This window comes from Papio anubis, chromosome 18 (genome assembly GCF_008728515.1).
Source record: "Papio anubis isolate 15944 chromosome 18, Panubis1.0, whole genome shotgun sequence".
In the NCBI taxonomy this organism is placed as follows: Eukaryota; Metazoa; Chordata; class Mammalia; order Primates; family Cercopithecidae; genus Papio; species Papio anubis.
This window is the reverse complement of record NC_044993.1, coordinates 12,649,045-12,675,363: the sequence shown is the minus strand read 5'-3', so window position 1 is coordinate 12,675,363 and position 26,319 is coordinate 12,649,045. Positions and strand designations below refer to the sequence as shown.

Below are 26,319 nucleotides of genomic sequence, written 5' to 3'. Positions count from 1 at the left end.
GTAACAGGAAAAACAGGTCTGTTGGGAGAAAAGGAAAATGCCTGATACCTTGATAAATTCCTTTGCTGTGCTCTAAAAACACTCAACTACTCTGCATTGACCACATACATTCTGAAAGGCTGACATCTGTAGAGAAGTAGCATTGCTCACCAACAGGCTGAGTATGATACGCTTTGTGAGCTGTAGAGGTGACATGTTCAGATGATAAAATTTCACCTACCAGCCAAGGGAGTCAGTATAAAGTTACAATGAAGCCTGCCTTGCCACTTAGAGACAACGCTACTGAAAGAACAATTGGGATCACTCATCCAGGAAGAAACAGTTAAGATACTAACACAATTTATCATTCTGAATAAACAATTGGGATCACTCATTCAAGAAGTAACAGGTAAGATATTAACACAATTTATCATTCTGAATGATTATCTTATCATAAAACAGATACAATTACACAGACATTATATTTTTGTTTATTCCAAACCCATCACTATAGAGCATTTCTTATGAAACTAAACAAGTCAGTCTATACAAATTGTTCTCTTCAGATAGCATCCTTTTTCCTTTTGTCTACATAAAAGGTGCCCACTTCAGATGCTCTGATGACTTTGAGCTCTTTCAGTGTCTTTGATGAATTAGCCCAGGGACTTTCATTTGCCCATGATCTGTACAAGCTAGATGGAGAGCTATTTTCTGTACTAACCTTTCCATTTTAGTTCTCCTTTGTAACAAATTCCCGGCTTTCCTGGTCATCTCTCCCCAGGGGATGCATTAGCCTCTGGTAGTGTTTCTTTAGTTTTTGTTTTCTTTTTTTGTTGTTGTTACCTACCCCCCACCCCCGACCCCTGCAGTGCTTTGATTATGAGCAAGTTCTGCATGACTTAGCATAACTGCTCTTTTCTAAAGGCCTCTGCAATTAGATCCAAAGGGCTGGGGTTTGGACCATGCCAGGTTTTGCTGAGGAATCGGGGGATCGGTTACAGAATTATGAGAAGGTTGTTTTACTTTCAAATCTTCACTTTTCCCCTGTGAGACATTTGGCTTCATGACTGTTTATTGTGTGGTTTGGTTGCTAGTGCACTTTGTCTAGGTTAAGATATTGCTTCCTTTCTTCAAATTCTTGCCATGTGCTGATTAATTCTTCTGTTTTTCATTTTTCTTTTCCCTGGATTAATTGCCATTTCAGAGTTTGCATGAAATCATACAACACTACTGAGAACTTTTTGGGGAAGGCAATTGGTCATTTGAGGATTTTGTCTACCATAAGCATGCATCTTTTCTACCAGGAATCACGAGGACTCTACTGGACTGAGTTCAGCGGCTGAGACAAAATTACAATAGCCAATAATAGTAACGGCGGCAGCAGCCACAGGTTATCAAGTTGCTCCTATGTGCCAAAAATGGTGCAGACAGCTTCACATGCAGTATCTCATCTAATCCTTGCAAAGCACTGAGTTAAAAACCATTTTTCTCAGTAAGAGAAATTTAGCAAAGAAATACTAGCTAACCTGCTCAGAGTGACACAAACTACCCAAACAGAGCTATTCAAGTAACTATGCAAGTATAAGAGACTGGATTTAACTCAGTAGCCAGAACTTCTAAGCAGGACACTTCTACTTCTCATCTTGGAGGCAAATTACTGACCAATGTACCTTAATTCTAATCTAATTTCTTTTTGGAAAATGTGTTTAGATCTCTTCCAGTCATTCAATTAATTTGATGTTCTATTACTTCAGTATTCATTCTAGTATTAGGTTAGGCTGCTATCAGATTGTTTCCCTTTCGCTTTTTAATCAGTGTAGAAATCAGGAATATATAGGAATGTACATAAAGATTTGCACACATTCACATGTATAGGTATAATTCTACATAGAAAATGCAAATTTACAATATGTACACCTGTAAGTTTATCCTTTTTTTTTTTTTTTTTTTTTTTTTAAGACAGAGTTTCACTCTTGTTGCCCAGGCTGGAGTACAGTGGTGCCATCTCGGCTCACTGCAACCTCCGCCTCCCAGGTTCAAGCGATTCTCCTGCCTCAGCCTTCCAAGTAGCTGGGACTATAGGCGCCTGCCACTACGCCCAGCTAATTTTTGTATTTTTAGTAGAGACGGGGTTTTACCACGTTGGCCAGGCTGGTCTTGAACTCCTGACCTCAGGTGATCCACCCATCTTGGCCTCCCAAAGTGCTGGGATTATAGGTGTGAGCCACTGTGCCCAGCTCCATCTTTTCACACATACATATTTTTCTTTTCTTTCTTTTTTTTTTTTTTTTGTTGTTTTTTTAGACAGGTTATCACTGTGTCACCCATGCTGGAGTGCGGTGACACGATCTCGGCTCACTGCAGCCTCCAACTCCCAGGTTTAAGTAATTCTTCTGCCTCAGCTTCCTGAGTAGCTGGGATTATAGGCATGCACCATCATGCCTGGGTAATTTTTTGTATTTTTAGTAGAGATGGAATTTCACCATGTTGAGCAGTGTAGTCTCAAACTCCTCACCTCAAGTGCTCTGCCCGCCTAGGCCTCCCAAAGTGCTGAGATTACAGGCATGAGCCACCATGCCCAGGCCCAGCATACATATTTCTGGCACTACATCTAATTTCCAATTGAATGGCCATGACTTGGGCCAGTATCTTTTTATAGACAGCATGTACAAACCTGTCTTTCCGTGTACACATATCTCTAGATAAAAAAGTAAGTGGCTTTCATACTGCCACATGTTGGCTGAGTATTCACAGTACAAATAGCGCTGAAGGACAAAGGACTAGAGAAGGAAGAGGAAGGACAGAGTTGGGTTCCAGTTACAGAGAAACAAATGAAACATTGAGTACCTGCTACTGTGTGTCAGACACTCCAGATGAAACAAGAGTAAAACCAGGGCACTGGCCCTCATGAAATTTACAGTCTAACAAGCAGCCAGTTATATCTCCTGGTGAAGGAAGAATCTGAGGAACCCATATATGAGTGTAATAATTATTTCACTGGAGTGATGATGGATGGAACTTATTAAGATGCTTTCTGTTGAGCATGACATTACAGTTAAGGGCTTTTCACCAGTATATAACTGTAGCCTGGTGTTTTAAAATAACGTGGCGTGGCAGTGATATCAAGACATTTGCTTTCTTACTTCTGACTTTATCTCATGTTCTGTTTACTGAAGCCTAACACAAGTACATTTTACTCCCCACGGAACGCAGATACCTGAGGTGCTTATGTAATCAATCTTTAGACCTCAGTGATGTATCACTTATTTTTCTCATTCATTATTTTCCTGTGTATCCCTTATAGGTAATATGATTGCTTTTTCAATTTAAAAAAAAAAACAAAAACAAAAAGCACTAATCCTCAAGTTACAAGTTCTAAGTTGTAATGCCTCAAAAGTCAAAATGACTTGAGCAGTATTTATATTTTAAATTATTCCACTAATTCATTGTTTTGTATCATCATGGCCATAACATTTCTATTAACATTTTCAAGAACAGTCCTCCTTGGGATTCCCTAAGACCACTATCAGATTAAAAATTGCACATAACTCCTCAATTTTTAAAATGTTCATTTTCTTTAAAATAAAGAGTTAAAAATTACAAACCTTTTTAAGAGATAGTGAATAAGCGTCCTAACAAATATCAGAAATCTGTGCCTTTGCCTCTGATATTGGCTTCTCTCTGAAAAGTCCTTTCTATCATCCAACTGAAGAACTTTAACCCAAATTCCAACAACCATCTTGATGCACACACTTGTTGTGGTTTATTTTAAGTGCATAGCTAATCTCAAGTAAGATTCATCTCTCATTTCATCTGGGCCCTGATAGCAACTACTGCTTAGAGAAGGTGTGTTTAAAGAGAGAATTCGTTATTTGCTTCTGTATGTGTTTCCCCTACTAGACTGTAAATTTTTATTTTTTTAATTCATTTTTGAGAGAGTCTCGCTCTGTCACCCAGGTTGGAATTCAGTGGCACAATCTCGGCTTCCTGCAACCTCTGCCTCCAGGATGCAAGTAATTCTCATGCCTCAGCCTCCCAAGTAGCTGGGATTTCAGGCATGCGCCACCATGTCCAGCAAATTTTTGTATTTTTAGTGGACACAAGGTTTCACCATGCTGGCCAAGCTAGCCTTGAACTCCTGACCTCAAGTGATCCACCCACCTTGGCCTCTCAAAGTGATGGGATTACAGGCATGAGCTACTGTGCCCCGCCTGGACTGTAAATTTTTAAAGAAATACAACTGTGGTTTATTCATCTCTATATCCCCAGAGTCTCCTGTTCCCCATATCTAGTAGTCAATAAATTACTGTGGAATGAAATACCTTTTTTAGAGACAGGGCCTAACTCTGTGGCCCAGTATGGACTACAGTGGTGTAATCACAGCACACTGCAGCCTCAAACTCCTGTGTTGAAGCGGTCCTCCTCCCTTAGCCTCCCAAGTTGCTGGGACTACAGGCATGCATCACCATGCCTGATTAATATTTTGTAGAGATAGGGTCTCGCTATGTTACCTGTTCTTGAACTCCTGGCTTCAAGCAATCCTCCCTGCTCAGCCTCCCAAAGTGTTGGGATTACAGGTGTGAGCTATCACACCCAGCCTTGAAATAACTTTAAACAACCAATGACCATTTTTTTCTGTATAGGTTTATACTGCCTTGAGACAGAGTCAATAATTAAGATCAGCAAAACTGTAACATCTCATTATCTCTTGTCATTCATAGCTCCTCTTTGATTGGTCTTTCAAACGAACTCCCCAAATCTGGATCATTTACTAGTAGCCCAAATGCAACCTGCCCTCCCTCCAAACTCTATTGGGGAAGAGGAAGAAAAATAGAAATATATGAGAGTTCTTCATTCAAAATATTGAGATCTCCCATAATCTTTCAAAATGGAGGTGGTTCTCTGGGTAGAAGATGTTTACCAGCGAAAGGACCTTAGGTACACACTAGGTGGAGGAATCTCTTACCCTTCAATAGGAAAGTCACTGTACATGATGGGAATCTACAGGGCATGTCAGAAGCTCAATGACAGGTCCTGTGAGTTAAGCTGAGTAGCAGAAGCCTTGGTCTGGAGGGACAGTCATTTCTTGACTAACAAGACATCTGATCCCTGAGACTTTTTAAATACCATAAGTTTAAAAGGAAAATGGTATGTAATGAAACCTGTTAGCTCACCGAAATAGAGATATTTTGAGCCAAGCCACCATCTAAAACAGTAAGACAAAGAAAAAAGAAAAAAAAATCTTCTGAAACAATTGAGCTATCTGGGTTATGTTAGCATTAAGCTTTATAATTGCTCCTACATAATGTTGGTTAATATAAAGAGGAGTCAGAGACATAAAATGCCGAAGCATTCCATCCTAAGATCACAACACAAACACTTTGAATTCTAGGCCTTATCAAATTTCTGGAGCTAAAAACTAACAAGTATGCAGTTTACCATACTCAAGCCACAAACGGTCCCTTCCGCTGCAGGCATAAACTTGGTCTCACACCTGTGGCCTACTCGATGGCACCAAAGTGATTTGCAAATGTCCTGAAAGAAAAAAAGGGGCTGGTAAGGGTGATATACAATAAAAACAAAAATATTCAAAGATGTTGTATACAATATTATGTTTTGGGGTAGCGGAAATCAGAGAAATTATTCAGAAAGTAGAGGCCAGTGAAGTTGGTAACACCAAAGTTAATGTTTTAGCAACTATGTAAGTGAAGGGTTTCTACAGTATCCAGATATGCATGCGTGTTTAGTAACAGCAGGTAGGTAGCAACAGTTAGAGAACACTTGGCTTGGAAGTGATAGATCTGGTTTCTCATGATAGTGATAATAACAACCATCGTGCAGAATACATCAAGATTAGAATAAAGCAAGTGTGATTCAAATCCTCATCCTGAAATGCCTGGTTTCATGCCCTATGGACATGCAGTTTTCTCACCTGTACAACAGTGATCAAATTAGCACTTGACTCTATAGACTTATTCTCAAGGATAAATGAGGAACTACATGTAAAGTGATGGTTTTGCCTAGCGCATGCAGTTCTACAAAATATATCATCATTACTACCTTTTTCATCTTTTCAAAAACTGCTTTACAGTTGCTTTTTCAAAGTCCTGTGTATGCTTAACTGAAGCATTTTCTATGAGTACTGTTTATATTTTAGTGATTGATTAATTGTAGAGACACATTCTTGCTTTGTTGCCCAGGCTGATCTCAAACTCCTAACCTAAAGTGATCCACCCACCTCAGTCTCCCATGGTGCTGGGATTACAGACATGAGCCACCAGGCCTGCCCATCTTCTTCATCTCTATCGCAATTTTCAAATATATAGACAATTAAATTCTCAAACCAGACCTATGAAATAATTTCATTCTAATGCTAGACTGTGGTACACAGAATAATGGCCCCCAAAGACATTCGCATCCTAATCCTGGGATCCTGTGAATATGTGAAGTTGTGTGGCAAAGGAGAATTAAAGTTACGGATGCAATTGAGGTCATCATCAGTTGAAATGGAGATGCAGAGACTGTCTTAATTTTCCTCATGGGCCTAACATAGTCACAAGGGTCCTTATATGGGAAAGAGGAGCTTAGAAGAGAACCAGAGAGATTACAGCTTGAGAAAGACCTTGGAGAATGTTGCTGGCTTTGAAGACGAAGGAGGGGCCATGAGCCAAGGAATGCAGGCAGCTTCCAGAAGGTGAAAAAAGCAAGAAAATGGCTTCTCCCATAAGGCCTTCAAAACCCTGCTGACACACTGATTTTGGCTCTTTCTTTCTTTCTTTCCTTTCTTTTCTTTCCTTTCTATCCTTTCTTCCTCTCCTTCTTTCTCTCACTCTTTCTGTTTCTTTCTTTCTTCTTCTTTTTTGAGACAGGGTCTCCCTCTGTCACCCAGGCTGGAGAGCAATGGTGCAATCTCGGCTCACTGCAACCTCCACTTCCTGGGTTCGAGCGATTCTCCTGTCTCAGCCTCCTGAGGAACTGAGATTACAAGCATGCGCCACCACATCCGGCCAGTTTTTGTACTGTTAGTAGAGACAGCGTTTCACCATGTTGGCCAGGCTGGTCTGGAACTCCTGACCTCAGGTGATCTGCCCGTCTCGGCCTCCCAGAGTGGTGGGATTGCTGGCATGAGCCACCACCATGCCTGGCCTGATTTTAGCCCTTTCAAATGTCTACTTTCAGAACTATAAGATAATAAATGTGTGTTGCCTTAAGTCACACTAAGTTTGTAGAAATTTATTTAGATAGGGAACTAATACTTTTATTACCATTTTAGTGGTGGAAACTGAACTAATTCTTCATCTAAACCCATTTAGCTGAAAAAACTGAGCAAGCTTCTGATGCTGTTGAAGCTTTAAAGTCACAGAGCTGGCCAGGAACAAAGACAGGCCTCAAGCTGGCCTGATTTCTGAGTCTAGTAACTTAACCACTACCCTGGGCCTGGAGTTGCCATTGATGGGTATTGGAAGGCTGTCAAATTCTCCAGGCCTCAGTTTTCCAGCCTATAAAGAAATGGAACCAGATTACTTTCAGCTCTAACAGTTAAAGTTGATATTCAGAATTACGCCACTAATGGAATGTCGTGAAACATCGGGAAAGGTCAAAGTGACTCCATTTTGGTGGCCACATTCTATTTCCTAAGATAGAAATGTGAACACGTACATTTTGTGGAAAATATAAACAACCAGAGAGGAGGAAAAAAAAATTTTGTCGTTACTTGTTGTAATCCTGAAAATTCAACGAACCAGGTACCTAATTCCTCAAACACTCCATTTCATGTAGATTTTACAGTTAGAAAATATGGCAAGAATATGCTTAGAAATATTTCAGAAACACTCAAAAAAAGAAAAGCTTTCCATGGGACTGAGAAAAGAAAACATAGGGAAACCAGAGAGATATATATATACAGTAATTTTGGTCTTGTAGACCATAAAATTCTTCCCACAAAAGGAGAATGGAAGAATATTAAGGACACTACTTAGAAACACCAACACCACCAGCTGCCCCAGATATGGGCACGTGTACCATTCCCAACTCTCAATACAGCTCATAAGCTAGAATATATACATCTTCCCGTGAACCTGCCACCGACATTAGCAGAAAGCATATGGCAGCCTCCCAGCAAACTGAATGAGGGTCATCATCGCTACCTGTTGTTGTATTGAGTCATCCTGGGTTTGAGGGAAATCAATCAATGTGGGTAAGAGAGCCGCTTATGTGAAATGGGAGCATGAGAGATAGCACTGAAACGATTAAACCTACACTTAGAAAGCCTTTCAGAACTAAACTGTTTTTCTTCTTACAGCCAGGAAAAAGCCATAACCCATATCCAGTGCCTATGTGGCAGCCACCAAAATGGCCCTAGGGCAGACCAAAGAAAAGGAGGGCTAGCTGTCGTAGCCAATGCCAAGCCACAGGCCCAAGAGAAGGGGCAGCTGGAGAGAACCAGGAAAACAAAGCAAAACAAAAAAACACAGGGATTCCAGAGTGAAATAAGACAGGCTGCATGAACGTGTTATTTCTTCTGTGGTGGAACGCAGAAGTCAAGGGTAATTATAGCCAACTACATGCTCTGACGACCATGAAAGCCCCTTGAGAAGGCTCCGTTTCAAAATAAACGCAACTCAGAGTTTGAACTTTTTTTGTTTGTACCTCCCCCTCTTTTTACCAGCATATTCAAATAACTTTCCCTTATCTATAATTCCTTGGACTTAAGTCTTAATTTAAGGGAAAAAAAAACATAACCACAGAGACCCCAAGGTCTCGTGTTGCCTGCATATGATTTTTTTGAACTAGGCAACATTTTAAAGAGTCCCAATGCTATCCATTATTCTGTCCTGTCACTTGCTATGACCTCCAGTTATATTCCATAGGCTGGATACCCCTTCAAGTAAAACCCGACATGCTAAAAATGTTAATGACTTTTGCAAACCAAATTTCATGAAGCATTACAAACTGAACACATCCACAATAAAAGTTCTTCATCGGCTCCTCCAAACCTGTCTCATGTTTCACTGTCCCCATCTCACTCTATGACACCTCTATATTCCCAGTAGTTCTGGTCAAAAATCCGAGTCATCTTTGACTCTTCTGTTTCTCTCACATTCTATCAAGAAATCTCCCACTAGGTTATACACATTGGCATTGCCTTCAAAATATTTCCAGAATCTAAACAATTATGTCCACTTCCATTTCTACCACCCTGTTCCAAGCCACCTGACACATAGCTCACTGCCAGGCCCTCCTCACAAGCCTTGAAGGTCTACTTTACCCACACCCTTACCCAGTTTATTTTTAACACAGTGACTAGAGCTGTATTGTCCAATATGATAGTCACTTTCTACATGTGGTTTGTTAAACCTGAATTTACATCACTTAAAATCAAATTAAGAATTCACTTCCTCAGGCATACTGGTCACATTTCACGTTCATGTGTAGTTAGTGCCTACCATATTCGATAACAGAGAACATTTGCACCATTATAGAGAGTTCTGCTGGACAGCACTCAGCTAGGGAGAGCCTTCCAAATCAACTGAGTGTCGGTCAGCTCATGGCACTTTTCTGCTCAAAACCCTGTTATGTCTTGTCAATTCACCATGAGAAAAATCCAAAGTCTTACTTGTCATCCATGAAGTCATATGCCCCCTTTATCTCCCTGACATTGTATGCTACCAGTTTATGCCTTGCTTACTCTGGTTTAGCCACACTGGCTTCCTGATGCTCTGCAAACACTCAAATCTTGCTCCCACAGTGGGTCTTTACACTGGCTGTTCCATTTCTTCAACTATCTGCATCTTTCTCTCTCTTACCTCCTTCAAGTCTTTGCCTAAATTTCATCTCCTGTGACCTTGCTATTAAAAAATTTAATCAGTCACCACCCAGTCAGTCTCCCAATTTTCCTTATCTTATTCCAAACTTATTTAGCACTATGTGGCTTCATTTACAACATCATTTAGTTATTTATAAAGTTTATTGTGCTTTGTTTTCTCCCCAACTAGCCACAAAAGCACAGAACTGTGTTTTCTCTCAGATATATCCCAAGCACCTAAAACAGTGCCTGGTACAAAGTAGGCTTCAGTAAATATATTTTAGTAAATCAATACATGAATAAAAATGACAGACTTTATGATTTAAAATAGTCTTCATTTGTAATAAAGACTCTGGAATTTTTAAGGGTTTTCAAGAATTAAAAAAATAATAATAACATGAAAGAACCTGGCAAACAGTATATGTGAAAAAAACTGGATGATGAGTTTTCCATAAATTATTTCACTGTATCATCATTGTGACCATGTGAGGAAAGTGTGACTGTCTCTTCAATGTGCTCCTGAGAAAATTGAGACTCAGAGAAATTAAATAAATTCTTCCAACTTCCTTTAGCAGGTAAGTCTCTAGTTGGCCTGGATTTAAGCCCATGTATGTCTGACTTTATTACCCTAGCTTTTAAGCTAAGCAATAATTTAAAAGTAAAGTTAACAATTTACAAGTAGGAGTCACCAAGAACTGCCCCAATGCCATTAAAAAAATCAACTTTACAGAGGTATGATTTATACAATAATATGCATTCATTTTAAGTGTAGTGTTCTATGTATTTTGGCAGATACACTACTATAAACACCACCACATTCAAGGCAGAATATTTCCATCACTCCAAAAAGTTCCCTCGTCCCCTTTTGCAGTCAATTCCCCTCTTAGGGGCAACCACTATTCCGATTTCAGTCACCAATAGGCGAGTGCTGCCTATTCTCTTAAATTTCATATAAATGGAACCATACAGAATGTACTCTTTTGTTCAGCATGTTTTTCAGTCATCCATGTTTTTGTGTATATCAATAGTTCATTCCTTTTTATTAATAAAAGGAGTTCCATTACATGAATACAGCAAAATCTAATCTGCTTGTACATTCACCTTTTGCAGGACATGTAAGTTGTATCCAGTCTTTGGCTTCTTATGAATCAAATAGTAGCTAAGAATATTCTTGGACAAGCCCTTTTATGAACACAGGCCTTTATTTATTTCAGGCAAATACCCTGGAGTACATTTGCTGGATCAGAGGGTAAAGGTATGTTTAACTTTCTACATTGAAACAGCTCTGCCAAACCATTTCCAAAGTGATTATGCCGCTTTATGCACTCATCAGCAATATGCAGAGTTCCAGTTGCTCCTGGTCTCCGATATCATTTGGTGGTGTCAGTCTTTTTAATATTCCCCATGCCAGTCAGTGTACAGTGCTGCCTCATTGTAATTTATTTTATATATTCCTGAGAGTGATTGATATTGAGCACCATTTCATGTGTTTGACTATGTGTATGTCTTCTTCTATAATATATTCATTTAGTTTTGCTCCTCCCCTCCTTTTTGGGTAAGGGGGTTGGCACTGGTACCATTTTATGTTTTTTCTAGGTAGATAATATGAGCGGCAGTATAGTATAATGGTTAAGAGAATGTGCTACCCAGATCCAATTTTAGTTCTACCATTTGCTCATATAAAGCTTAGTAAAACATTTATTTTTATGTACTTTAGATTCCTTATCTAGAAAATGTGAATAATAGCACATGCCCCAAAGATACGGAACTATTAATTTGTATCTGCTTAAAGTACTATTTGATACATAATAAGCACTGAATAAATAGTAGTTATTATTATAGGATGGAAAGAGTATTTTACCCTCAATTTTCTATGAGTTCATTCACATATAGATATCATTACAATTTTGACTCTAAAATCTGGGCCTTTTGTTTTCCTGTGTACTAACACTTTCTGCCTAATCTTGATCAGATTATTTAACTTCAATTTCCTTTCTGTTGGATTCAGGGGGGACAATAAGTAATGTTCCTGTCTCTTCCACCACTAGATAAATAAGACATTGGAGTCTAAGAAATGGAAATATAGATAATAACCTTATTACTGATAATCCTGAATTGGGGAATGTGGCTGAGATTTGTGGCCAGATAGGTCTTCTAACACTAGTCTAACTGCATTAGACTAACGATCCCTTCACACTTGCAGGTAGAGGAGGCAGACACAACTCTCCCATCCGAGGCAGGCAACCTCCAGGATGGCAGAAGAGAAGTGTGTATCCTGCAGACAGGCAGCACAAGAGAGAAGATGCTGAGATGGTACCGTGGCATGCCTGCTTGGAAATAGTCTTAAACTGGTCGATCAGATAAGTCACTCCTGCTTTCTTGAGGAGAGATGAGAGAAGAGGGAGAGGGGACATCTTCTACTTTATGGAAATGGGAGTGCTAAAACATGTGAGCTTTGGTTACCACTGTAAGCCCAATAAATAATACTGAGTATCTGATATGACATCCGGCACATGCTAGGCATGGCAGATACTCTCTATCAACGAAGGCAATAGATGTGTATACACAGTTAAACTGTATCACAAGTTTATAAAAGTGACACATAACCTGGAAGTGGAGCCCAGAGAAAGAAATGTTTAAATCTCCCTGAGGAAATAAGGGGATAACACTTGAACTGAATCTTTAACAACAATAAAAAAAAAAAAAAGATTAAGCATCAGTGGGTGGCCACACAGCATACTAGAATAAGAAACATATGCAAAGACTTGTAGACATGAAAAAGGAAATATTTGGAAAACATAGAAGAACATCAACATCACTGGAGTGTAAGTGCATTGGGGAAAGTTAATAGAAGTTAAAACGTGACGCAGTAAACTTGGTATATTACAAAGTAATAGTATAACACTATCAAATAGTATGATTCCATACTAGGAAGTTTCTAGTTATTCTCCATTCATTAATCCTGATGTCATTTCTTGAAAGAAGTGTGAAAAGAAGTTGAAAGTTAAATTTTGGGGCCCCAAACTCATTAAGCCAAAGAGAAAAGTCAAGCTGGGAACTGGGTCACACAAACCTGTCTCCCCCTTTTGGTTCCTAAATAAGATGGCTTCAAGATGAAAAACTACATGCCTCCGCCATATTTTGCCCACAAGGAAATTCCTGGAGAGCTATTAAAGTTTCACCATGGCAATCAAAATTGATAGCTTATCTTTACAGGTGCAGTCACCCCAGCCCACCAGACACAAATGTATATCTGATTGATCCCCTGCCCCATTGTGTCTATATTTATCTTATGTAAAATGCAGTTTCACTGCATTTCTCCTCTGCCCCGTTTGTTTTATGTCATTTTATGTAAAAAAAAAAAAAAAAAAAAAAATGCAGGTTCTCTGAGCCAGACAAAGGCATGAATAACTATGAATAACTATTGTTCCCTGCCCTGCTCTTATGTGAAAATTGTGTACTTCTCAATTTCCCGCCCTTTCCCCTTTAAATTTGCAGTCCTCAAAATCATCTTCAGAGAAAGGCATAGACCAGTCCCCCGGGTGCGTCCTTAACTTTGGCAGATAAATCCCCTAAAACGCTTGAGACTTGTCTCGTCATTTTTCTTGATTGACAGAAGAAATATACATGGATCCTGCTATCCTTCCAATACAATGCTCTCTAGAATGATGGGCCTGAGAACATTCACAAGAATTTAAATATCTTCCCCACAGTTTCTACTCAACTTCAAACTCTCAGTGGGTCTATAAAAAAACATTAAAACTGAGTTCCTGCTATGTGATAGTGACTGCTGGCTACTGAAGTACAGGGTCAGCTAAAGAGGATTCATTTGATCAGCTGCTCACTTCTAGCTTAGTAAAATAACCAGCACAGAAGCTGTCAGTCTGTGACAGCACTTGGGACCCCTCTGACAAACAGCATCAGTTCACTCATGGAGTCGGTAAGCATTTCTAAAGTGCAGAATAATCAAATGGGTGCTCTCTCCACTTGTTACAAAGGGAATCCTGCTTTGAGTCTTTCCAGATAACACAGAACCATTAGAAAGATTAGCAACTCATTTTCTTGAACTCTTTGGATGAGAACAGAGATCAAGTCTGGCATGCTGAAGACACAGAAAACTCATGGCTGGGAGAGCAGGGGAAGATGGTGATGAGTGATCCAAAAGAGCCAGCCCCAGAGCCTTTACCAGGGCAGCTACTGAGGAAGAAGAGACAAATGTGATGGTGGCGATGACGCTGAAGACATAAGGAAGAGAGTTAGAAGAAACCGTATTGTTTACCGGGTGATGCAACTGTACCAAGAGATGTATCCTCACAAATGAGCCATGGAGGAACTATTATAATCTTCACCTTTCAAAGGTGAACTCTAAGGCTAAGGGAGGTTGAGTCATTTCCCCAAGCTTGTAAGAAATCTCAGAACAAAATTTAAACCTAGGTCTATGTGACTCCCAAATCCAGAGATTTGTGTGGGCAAATGTGTATGTGTGAATGTTCAAAATTGAAGACTGTCGGCCGGGTGCAGTGGCTCATGCCTCTAATCCCAGCACTTTGGGAGGCTGAGGTGGGCGGATCATGAGGTCAGGAGATCGAGACCATCCTGGCTAACACAGTGAAACCCTGTCTCTACTAAAAAATCAAAAAAAAATAAATAAATAAATAAATTACCCAGGCGTGGTGGTGGGCGCCTGTAGTTCCAGCTACTCTGGAGGCTGAGGCAGGAGAATGGTGTGAACCTGGGAGGTGGAGCTTGCAGTAAGCCGAGACCGCTCCACTGCACTCCAGCCTGGGTGACAGAGGGAGACTCCATCTCAAAAACAAAAAACAAAAAACAAAACAAAAAAAAATTGAAGATTGTCTAACTCAGTGATCCTCCACCTTGACTGAGCATCAGGGTCATCTAGAGCTTTTGTCAGAATATGGGTTTCTGGGTCCTAGCCCCAAAATTTCTCATTCCTTAGGCCTGGGATGAGACATTTCTCACAAGTTTCAGGTCTTGCGAATATACTGCAGCTGCTGGTTTGAGGACACTTTGAGAATTAGTTCCTTTTTGTTGTTGTTCTTCTTCTAATCACTATGCAACCCTGCCTTTCTAGGAGGCATGGAGGGGGAAAAAAAAAGTAAAGTGAGGAGAAAAGATTAGAAAGTAATAATGGGACAATAAAAGCCCTGAAGACAAACTTCACCTCTTTCCTGCGTTGCCAGAGAGGGTCTAAACTGTTTCTACTAGACAGGATGAATAAGAAATTTTGTTGTTTTGGAAATTCCTCTTGGCTAGAGCCTGGCAATATTTATGATCCTCATAGGTGTGGCCATGGGTTCAAGTTATAAGTAGGTTTAACAACAATACCAAAAGCTAAGGTGTGGGGAAAACAATCTACATTCAGAATCTATCAAACAACCCTACCTTCTCCATTAACCTCACCACCATCTTCAATCATTTCTCTCTTAAGCAAGTCTTTCTCACCTTCCCTTTCCTTGTTTGATTCAATCTTTTACTTGGAAATTTTCATTTCTGTTTGCTCTGTTTCCCATGAAAGACCATCAGAATGAGAAGCTGTCTTTTAAAAATATAGTGAGGTCCCAGAAAACAATCTATTATTTAAAAAGGTTGTTTAAGCCCCGCACACTGCCTGACACAGACCAGGTACCCCACAAATACATACTTCTGAAGGAACAATAGTAATTTTAGGAACCTCCTTTGTATTTCTAAAGAAAATCATACTTATTACCAACTGTGCTTTTGCTGCATAGCATGTAATAAATTTGTAATTAATAATATAATGAATTCTTTAGAATAAAGTGAACAAGAGGCAAATCAGGATACAAACTTTTTCAACAAAGTAAATGGCTACTTACTTCTGCCAAAACCATCAACTTAATAGGCAAATAGAACAGTCTGTTAGTTTTTTTTCTTAGAGATAGGGTCTCCGTCTGTTCCCCAGGCTGGAGTACAGTAGTGCTATCATCCTTCACTTCAGCCTCGAAGTCCTCGGCTCAAGTGATCCCTCTGCCTCAGCCTCCATAGTAGTTGGAACTACAGGTACATGCCCCTAGCCCAGCTAACTTTTAAATTTTTTGTAAAGAAGGGGTCTCACTTTGTGTCCCAGGTTATTCTCAAACTCCTGGCATCAAGTGATCCTCCCACCTTGGCCTCCCCAAATCTTGGGATTACAGATATAAGCCACTACACCCAGGCAACTTGTTAGTTTTTACATATGGTTCACCACCATTCGTGAAAGTAAAGTCCATGTGTCATGAAGGATACACCAAAAAAATGTGAATGACATCTGGAAAATATTTTAATAGTTATGCACTGAAACTGTATTAGAAACAATATGTAATCCCATATCAAACCTATGATTTGATGCATATTATTTCTTAGGACTGAAGTTATATTTTGAATGTGAATTGGTTTCTAGAAAAGCAATAAGTGAATAATAATATAGAGATAACACAACTAAAGAAGGTAGTTATTAATGACTGAATATTAATCACTGAAGTTTAGGAAACACAGGTAATAGTGACTGGTACCAGTCACCGATGAAAAGGAGGAAATTTCATGTCAACGTGTGTGACTTGTTTTGTTAAATTCTACCATTTAAAAGTTTGTGGCTTTGGGCAAGTTAAATGTACTTTCTGAGCTCCAGGTCAAAAGTGGTAATAATTCTTTTTTCTTTTTTTCTTTTTTTTTTTTTTTGAGACGGAGACTTGCTCTGTCACCCAGGCTGGAGTGCAGTGGCGCGATCTCGGCTCACTACAAGCTCTGCCTCCCGGGTTCATGCCATTCTCCTGCCTCAGCCTCCCGTGTAGCTGGGACTACAGGCGCCCACCACCACACCTGGCTAATTTTTTGTGTTTTTAGTGCAGACGGGGTTTCACCGTGTTAGCCAGGATGGTCTGGATCTCCTGACCTCGTGATCCACCCGTCTCGGCCTCCCAAAGTGCTGGGATTACAGACGTGAGCCACCGTGCCCGGCCCAATATAATTCTCACTTGAAGGGTTTTTGTGAAGATTGAGGTAACGTAAAATAAATCTTTAAGTAGAATGCCTTATGTGGGGCACAGGCTCACTTAGCAACTATTGGAGATGATAGTAGATGGTGATGGTGATGGTGATGGTGGTGATGGTGATGGTGGTGTTGGTGGTGGTGGTGGTGGTGATGGTGGTGGTAGAGAAGGAGGAATAGGGAGAGAAAGAGGAGGAAGAAGAGGAACAGGAATAGAGGGGGAAAGAGGAGCTATAAACCTCCATAATTTCCATGCATTTTTCAGTTACTTAGAACTTCCATATTTCTCTTTGGATATTGGGAATAAACCAACTTAAAAATGATTCTATTTTTTAGTAAAGTTGAGACTGTAATACTACTGTCAGTAAAATGTCATTCTTGACCAAACGGAACAAGGTGTCTCTCATTTCTATAACCTGGACTTTTGTACTTTCCCAATTATCTTTTTTATAATTTATAATTCTTTGAAGACTTGACAGAATAATCTTACTAATGTTACTCAAGATATACCTTGAATTTATATAAAATTTAAAAAGCTAGCTGCTAATAATAGTTTTCCTATATTATAAAGGGCATATAATGTATTTTGGGATGGTGATGATTTGAAATGTATTAAATTAAGAGGGAATAGGATCATATAGAGAAGAGAAGCAGTGATCAGCGGTAGGTACAAACTCGTGTTCCCAGGTTTCCTAGTAGGGATAGAGTCTTCATTTAAAGAGAAATAATTTTCTACCAAGTGGTATTTAAAGCAGGCATGGTCTATGTGGATAGGCCTGGATAATTCATTGACAGTAAAATTGCCACTTAATTATCATGCCAAACAACTGACATGGTAGAGATAACCCAGACCCTAACCCTTGGCCTTGGCAAACCAAATGTTTACACTTCTGTTAGGGACACAGACACATTGCAGAGTCTTAATGTAAGTTTGAAATCACAAGCAAACATACCTTCACAAAACCAAGGCTGCATAACTTGGCTTTTGCTCCAAATTGCCATTTACACTGTGTGTCAGCATCATAAATCTGTCCCGGTAGTTTGTCCGGATATTTATACTGTCCTGCTTGCTTGGGCTCATCCACTAGACACCCGGCCTGAGGTGTGCTGTAATGACAATACATGCTTATTAATTACTCTGTTGATCTGTGATCTTTCCATTTACGACAACACACTTCTGAATGCATTCACACAAAGAAAAATATAACATGGTTTGAGAAACAGGTATATGTTTAAAGTTCAAATCCATGTTTATGCCAAAGAGTGAGTCCTGTCTAAGAGGATGGAATGTACACAGCCAGGCAGGGTTTTACAGGATGCTGAAAATTCTAGCCATCCAAGTGATTTGGCTTGGGATTCGACGGGAGACGGGGAAGGTTAATATATTTGAAAACTCCCATCAACAATCTCATTCAACAATATCTGACAATTTGTACTGAGTCCCTGCTCTGTGGCAAACCTTAGACAGAGCACTAATGGTACAAAACAAACCAGACAGACACAGTACCTGTCTTCATGGAGTTTTAAATCAAGTATTTTTGTTTTAACAGATAATGGAGCAGAGGTCAAAGATGTACTTTAACTCACAATAAGCCTTACAGACAAAAATAAATAACATTCCTAAAGAATCAAGAGGAATAATGAACTGGGGCATGAGGCAGAAAAATTTCCTTTAGATATGTTTGATGGAACCTGTTGAGAGCAAAAATCAGTCCTGATGGCATGGATATTCTTAGCACCTTATCTCCACTTACTTAAATAATTAAAATATGGTACCATTGAGAGGTTAATTAGCATGGTGGTTAAGTGTAATTTTGTAGTGAGATAGATGGGGGTCCTAATCAACCATGCAATCAAGACCGAGTTATGTAGCTCTTATACAGCGCATGAGTGACAATGACTCTCATAAAGGTTGTTACACAGTTCAAACAAGAAAATATAACATGTTTAATAAAGCATAGTAAGTAAAGTTAGCTGCTGCTGTTATCATTATTATAACATTTAACTACAAAAGCATTTAACTACATACTAATGGAAATTCAATCTATGTTAAGTAGATCTTAATATCAATACTTATTAATTGCATTCTTACATGAGTTGGAAAAAATAATTCTAGTCACCAAATCATGAATTTAAAACTCACAGGAAAATCTTCATGGCAAAGCTCACTAGCAAAAAGTCTGTTGATTTTTTTACTACCCTTTGGACATATTTGGTTAGGTATCTTTAAGCTTAATATGCTTTGTGTATATATCTTACTAATTCTTTAAACATCTGCAAATAATATACAGTGGTATGGGTTAAAAATAAAGTATCAAGAATGTCAATTCCCAAAGATATTTCACTAACATCTGGTCAAACAGATATGGGAATAGCATCTGAGTGTCCTAGTGGGTCAACATAGATTAAAAAGGTAGGTATGTGTATATGTGTGTGTGTGTGTGTGTGTGTGTGTATTTCAAATTTGGGTTCATTGTTTAATATGAATAGTGCAAATTTCCTAACTCCTACTTTTACTAATGCAACTTAAGGGTTCTGTGTTATTAAAAGCATTTTATATAGCTACCATCCTGCTTGGCTATCACTTGGACATAAAGCTAGCTCCTGGCCATTTCAGACACAATAGTCAAACAAGAAAATGCTCTATTCATTAAAACACAAACACACACTCATACCATGTGAGCATTTTAAAAATACTCTATGACACATTGATTGATAAGATTGAAATAATTAGTCACAGTAAAAAGACAATATACCTAGCAGCCTCTGGAAGTCACAGGGAAGAGACGGTTGACTACACATCCTAGAGTCACAACAGATCTAAGTGTGAGTCTTCTCTCTGCAACTTACCAGCGATAGTACCTTAAGCCACACAATTAACCTCTCTAAGACTTGATTTCTCAACTCTAGATTGAGGATAACAGTATTGCTGTGAGGATTGAAAGAGGAAATATGTGGAGAACATTTAGCACAATATTAGGCTTCAATCTATTTTTTTTAACAACAATAATGTCATCATCATCATCATCATCATCATCATTTGTCTTTCTGTTTATTGAGAGATCAAAAGGTAATTCCACTGAGGATTTGTTTTCACGTCTATGGAGCACAATTCTGTCACCACTCCAAACCTAGGAGCACCCCTGGATTTAACCTGTCATACCTGAGGAATTTCTTGAGATACTGTCGGCTGCAGGAAGACCATGAAAACACTCCATTGTTTCCGGTCAGTGTCGGAGACATGATATTGCCTTCAGCCTTTCTGCAGGGATTGCCTTCTCCATCATGAATCATGCCAAAGCTGAAACAGAATGAAGAAAACAAAATCCTGCTTTGTGAACCCATTTTCCTGAAGGATAATCTGAGGAAGAAAAAAGATGCCTTGATCATCAACAAAACCAACTGAGAGACAGAGTTATTAAAACTGGAACAGAGAAAGACAAATTACTACAGACTGTTATAAAACTCACGCAGAAAATTTAAAAAGCGCTGAGGGCTTTGTTATACTATTTCCTGACCACAGAAGCAAAGAATGGTCTAGCTGCTACATGTTGTATGGGCTGGAAAATGTTGGCCAAGTTAAATTTACGTATAAGCTAAGCCAAAGTGATGGACCAGCCAAATTATTTTATTTCAAACAGTAAAATTCTTTTCTTGTCACCAAACATGGAACTATGGTAAAGAAGTTCAGAGTGAGAAGGAAGGAGGTGTAGAGAGATGCTGATTCTAAGCTGTCTATGAACTGTTCATACATAAGCCTAGGGTGGTATAAAAACTTCTCTCCAACTATGATAAATTCATTAGCTGAAATCACAAACTCTGATTATAATTAAACTCTCTTATAATAAACATTTTTTAAAATGCTTGAACCCCTTTATTGAAGGCTATTAAATCTTGACCGTTACTGTTATCTTTCAGATGTATTATATGAGAAAACTTTAATTTGTTCCATTTCATCACAGAAGGGTCTAGTAATTATAGAATAAAAATTTTAGGTGGTCTACTCAATAGGAATCATGCATATTATACCTAAAGAATTCTCCAATATCCTGACAGGTAGAATAAATGTTACATCAATGTGCATACCCACATAGGATACATACTATAAAGACAGAGCTTACTTCAGGCTATATTAAAGTGGTAGAAGATGGAGAAATAAAAGTCTTCGATCTGCTCTAAAAAAATCCGGTGCAGAGAAAAGACTTTTCCGGTTCTTTTTTTTTTAGGAATGCAGAGGATGGAGGGATATAAATATGAATTTCATCATTAATTTAAACTGTTCTTAATCTCATTATTTAAAAGAATAAAACTTGTTTCTTAGACCATATATTTATAAGGCAGATATGATTCCTATGTAAATAAAAATGTTATTCTGATATAATTTCATTTATAGAGTTAGCCTTTGAAAGTCGTCTATACCAAATAAATATGTTACAATAAAAGATATGACTTTTTGTGACCCATGTCTATAACATGGCCATTTTTCCAGCATTCCTTCTAGTTTGTCAGGAAAGTAGTAGCAGGGCAGCCGTATGCTATGATCCTATCAGTGACTTCCGTAGGTATTCAGAGGTGACCACTCAAAAATAGGTATTTAATAACCTCAACATATACTCACTGAAAGCGTTTTCTTATCATCAGCTTTTCCCAATTTAATCCTTCTTCTCACCTAACCAAGATCTTAAGGGGATTTGTTTGGGAGACGCCCTTTCTAAATATATTTGTGAAAGTCAGAAACAGAAAGGAACCTATAAATAAAGCACCCGAAGTAAAAAACAGAAAGAAATCTATAAATAAAGCACAAGAAAAAAGAACAAGAATCTCAGAAACAGAGATATGGTAGGAGAGACTGAAGCCATTACGCTAGAGGAAAAGAACTTACTTAGAACTTCAGTGGAATTTTATGTGCATAAGAAAACCAAGTTGGAATTTAATCTTGAACTTAACATTCTTAAATTTACTTTAATAGCATTTTAGAAGATGATAACGTATTTTCTTTAGCACGTGCCAAATGCCATATAAATATCTTAGGAATTGTCTATTTCAAAACTTCGTAAGGCCATGTTATTTAGAACTTAAGTATGTATTTTATTTTACATCTCTCCTTTCTCCAACCTCTGACTTCTCTCCCGCATCCTACCTGAAGAATATTTTCTGCTTTTCCTTATCTAAAATGTTGGATTTTGATTTTGGATAATTTTAACGCATACACAAAGAAAATTAAATTTTTCAATGACCAGTATTTTGAAAAGTGAGATCAGTTCATTTGGACTTCATGCTGGTAAAACAAACTTAGACATACATTTGATATGTACATATATTTTATTTCCTGCTTTGCATGAGAAACATCATTCTTAATGAACATTTTTGCTTCTCCATTTACAATTTTAAAAATTGGCTTATTCATATCTAAGTGTGTGTGGGTGTCTAAGTGTGTGTGTGTGCGTGTGTGTGTGTATAGTAACATTGGAAATTTGTTGGATAACAATAACAATTGTCAAGATTTAAGTTTCCTAGAGATAATAAGTGTAGCTCATAGAAGATACCGGCACTGGCTGGGCCTGGTGGTTCACACCTGTAATCTCAGCACTTTGGGAGACCGAGGCAGGCAGATCACCTGAAGGCAGCCTGGCCAACACGGTGAAACCTCATCTCTACTAAAACTATAAAAATTAGCCAGGCCTGGTGGTGGGCACTGGTAATCCCAGCTACTCAGGAGGCACAGGCAGGAGAATCACTTGAACCTGGGAGGCAGAGGTTGCAGCGAGCCGAGATCACACCACTGCACTCCAGCCGAGACGACAGACCGAGACTCTGTCTCAAAAAAAAAAAAAAAAAAGAAAGAAGAGAAAAGATACCAGCACCAACATATAAAAATATCAACTATGGTTACTGAATATTTGCTTTTTAAGTCGAAAATTAACTAGATGCTTTAAAAATATATGAGTTATTTCCTGTATGTTGAATAAAATGTACACACATGCACACACAAACGTTCCTAAACGGGTATACCTGAAGAGTACTACACATTGAAATCATTATTTTGTAAAGTAGTATACTTGCTCCAATGCAGCTGCTGTTGCTCAAATGTTTGAAAATTCTCTATATCGTTGTCTCCATCATAAAAGGAAGATTTAGTAACACCAATTAAAAGAATATTAAGTACATGCAATGTTACCAACTAAAAGAATATTCAGTACATGCAGCAAAAGTTTTTTTAAAAAGCTGTGTGCCATTTTACTCTGGGAATTAATTTTTCGCCATGATTACTTCCTGTGCATGAAGAATCAGCTAGAAGTGTCTCCATTGCTGCAAAACATGAACAAAAATAAACAAATCCCTAACAGCCTAGAGACTCAGTTAAATAACTTGCAATCCGTGCACACGAAGGAGTACTGTGTGGCCATTAAATGCTGTTGTTTAAAAAGAATGAAATCAACAATAACTAGCCTTTAGTGAGCCCTTTGTATGGCCAGAAACTATTCTAAGCTTTACACAAGACTGATCCTCTTTGTTCTGCCTAAGTCAACAACGGTTAAAACGCCAATGAATCATCCAACTAGTTTTCATATAAAGTAGCAGGTCAAAGAGCCACTTACTTGTGCCCCGACTCATGAGCGATGGTGAAGGCAAGGCCAAGTCCTGTGTCCTCATTGATGGTACAACTTCGGTACTTAGAGCACATTCCACTGATGGGGGCAAACCCTATTGAAAGATCAGTTTCAAATGTGAATCCAAAGGTTGCACACACAGATACGTGATAATTTATATCCTCGAAATGTTCTACATAGTTTTAATCAATGCATTCAATGTTTTTGCAAAAAAAAAAAAAAATTACTAATGATCTACAGTTCTTTGTCCTGTGTAATGATAATATATAAATGCAGCATTTCCTATTTTCTTGCTTTTGTTACATATTGTTATCAATTGATCCTCGTAACAGCCCTGTAAGGTCAGTATGAGTACTGTAATTCCCATTTTACTTTTAGTACAGTAAGTCACAGAATATTTATATGCCTTGTCTGAGTTTATCATTTGGGTCAGAGCAACGGATAGAATGATAGCAAAACCAATGCAAAATGCTCACTGAACAGTGGCATTCACGTCACAGCTCAGGGTATATTTTCCAAGAAAAAACACACATCCTGGTCTTTTTCTAGAGCAGAAAACATGAAAATGCCTAAGTAATGCATGCAGATTAAATTAATTTTTCTCTGGTTCTTTATAATGTGGTAAGTGCTTCTGTTCCCAAAGTTACCTCCTCTAAGAGTCATTATAAAAGTGTCCCAGCCAGCTCTTAAGTCTATCTTGAAATACAGTGCAGTGTGTGAGAACATCTTTCATTCCAGTTTTGGTCCTAATAATCACTAGAACAAATCTATGTACCCATCTAATATTAAATGCATGCTTGTGAACTGATTGTACTCACTTCACTGTCAAGATAGAAGGGAGATCAGCTGGGAAATCTAATATAAAGGCACAAATAAGGGGTAGCATCATTATCATTACTGCCATCATCATCGTCACTAAATAAATGGTTGCCAAATTCACACACTCTGCTATATGTCTATTATATATCTGTGTGTATGTATTTATAGCTTAGGAAACCAAACCTCAGAGAGGTGAATTAACTTGTTCAGGATCTCAGAGTCATAAATACCAGACTCAGGAATCAACCACAGACATATGGGAAGTCAAAGTCCATGCACTTTGCATTAGGACTTACTGCTTAAAGTAAGTGACCTTTTCGACAAGTGGTGGAATTTCTGGCGTTTTATTTTTTCCAAGCCTTTTCTTACATTTTGGTCTCTGGATAACAGATAACACTGTCTGCTTCTCAGAATCTTCAAAACATCAACAATGCATTGGATTATCATATGTCACTTTGCACATTCCAAATCCAGAATATGAATGGATGTATATCGTTTTTCATTATAAAAACTCTTTCTCTGGAACAATTTCCAAAATAGTTGTGTTTTTGAAGACTGTGATTAATGGCTAATTGTTAAAATAAACTTATTTATAGGACATAACAGAGAAACTACAGAGAATTTGAGAAACATAAAAAATAAAATTTCTGCCCTGGCATGGTGGCTCATGCCTGTAATCCCAGCACTCTGGGAGGCTGAGGCGGGTGGGTCACTTGAGGTCAGGAGTTCGAGACCAGCCTGGCCAACACAGTGAAACCTGTCTCTACTAAAAATACAAAAATTAGCCGGGCGTGGTGGCGGGTGCCTGTAATTCCAGCTACTCTGGAAGCTGAGGCAGGAGAATCACTTGAATGCAGGAGGCAGAGGTTGCAGTGAGCCAAGATCGCGCCACTGCATTCCCGCCTGAGTGACAAGAACAAGACACCATCTCAAAAAATTAAAAAATAAATAAAATGTCTTATGAAGTCCAACATACTATTATCTTTAATGTATCATAAGGGATTATAAAGTACTTCGAGGAAAAGTGTGAGAGAGGTACATCACATAAGCTTTTCTCAGCTCCACAAAATTCTACCATTCGTCTGGACTATTAGTTGTATCAGCAAACTATGGCTCCTGTGTTCTGTTTTTGTAAATAAAGTTTTATTAAAACACATCTGCATTCATTTTTTACATATTACTTGTGACTGCTTTTGAAACAATACAGCTGAAATGGCTAGCTGCCACAGAGACCTGTGGCCTGCATAGCCTAACATACTATCAGGTCCTTCACAGAGAGTTTGCTGACTCCTGATTTGGACAACCATTCATCAACTTTTAAAAAATGTTGAATTCCTATTATGTGCAATGGAATATACTGGAATATAGTATAGATATAAAAGATGCAATTCTTGCTATCACTGTCCTGTACAAACTAATATGGAAGAACTGAGCACTTGAAAGTCAAGTAACTTTCTAAAAGAGGCACTGCTACCTAGTGGCACAGTTAGGTACCATGGAACCCAGTAAAATCTTCAGCTACCTGATTTTGTGGTCATGATGCTTATGGAATAACCTACACGTTTCTAGTTAAATAATGTATCTCACACCTCAGTGATCATCAGTAGGATCAATCAAGAAAAATACAAGCCAGGTGAGGTGGCTTATGCCTGTAATCCCAGGACTTTGGGAGACCAAGGCAGGCAGATCACCTGAGATCAGGAGTTCGAGAGCAGCCTGGCCAACATGGTGAAATCCCGTCTCTACTAAAAATACAAAAATTAGCCAGGCATGGTGGCGGGTGCCTGTAATCCCAGCTACTTGGGAGGCTGAGGCAGGAGAATTGCTTGAACCCAGGAGGCGGAGGTTGCCATGGACCAAGATTGTGCCATTATACTCCAACCTGGGCAACAAGAGTGAAACTTCAACTCAAATTAAAAAAAATACAAAATGAATAAAGTAAGTGGGCTCCCTACATTCTAAGTTCAGTTAAAAAGAACAATAGTCTCCAGAGGGTATGGGAGGTTACTCCACAATTTAAATATTATGTCTTTTTATTAAGGAACATAAGGGCTATCCATCATCCATAGAAAGTTTGCATACTGTGTTTTCAGCTAACA

General features: G+C 38.6%; 1 protein-coding gene across 3 annotated transcripts in view; it reads right to left on the bottom strand.

Moving 5' to 3' along the window:
• Positions 1-26,319, bottom strand: part of ADAMTS18 (ADAM metallopeptidase with thrombospondin type 1 motif 18) — a 151,370-nt gene that overhangs the window by 52,279 nt on the left and 72,772 nt on the right. For all 3 annotated transcript variants that reach the window (XM_021932191.2, XM_021932190.2, XM_009196904.3), the window contains 4 exons: positions 23,390-23,495; positions 19,954-20,091; positions 17,744-17,897; positions 5,419-5,514 (listed from right to left, as the gene is read on the bottom strand). In XM_021932191.2, coding sequence (XP_021787883.2) covers positions 5,419-5,514; positions 17,744-17,897; positions 19,954-20,091; positions 23,390-23,495 — 494 coding nt within the window. The remainder of the gene's footprint in view (positions 1-5,418; positions 5,515-17,743; positions 17,898-19,953; positions 20,092-23,389; positions 23,496-26,319) is intronic.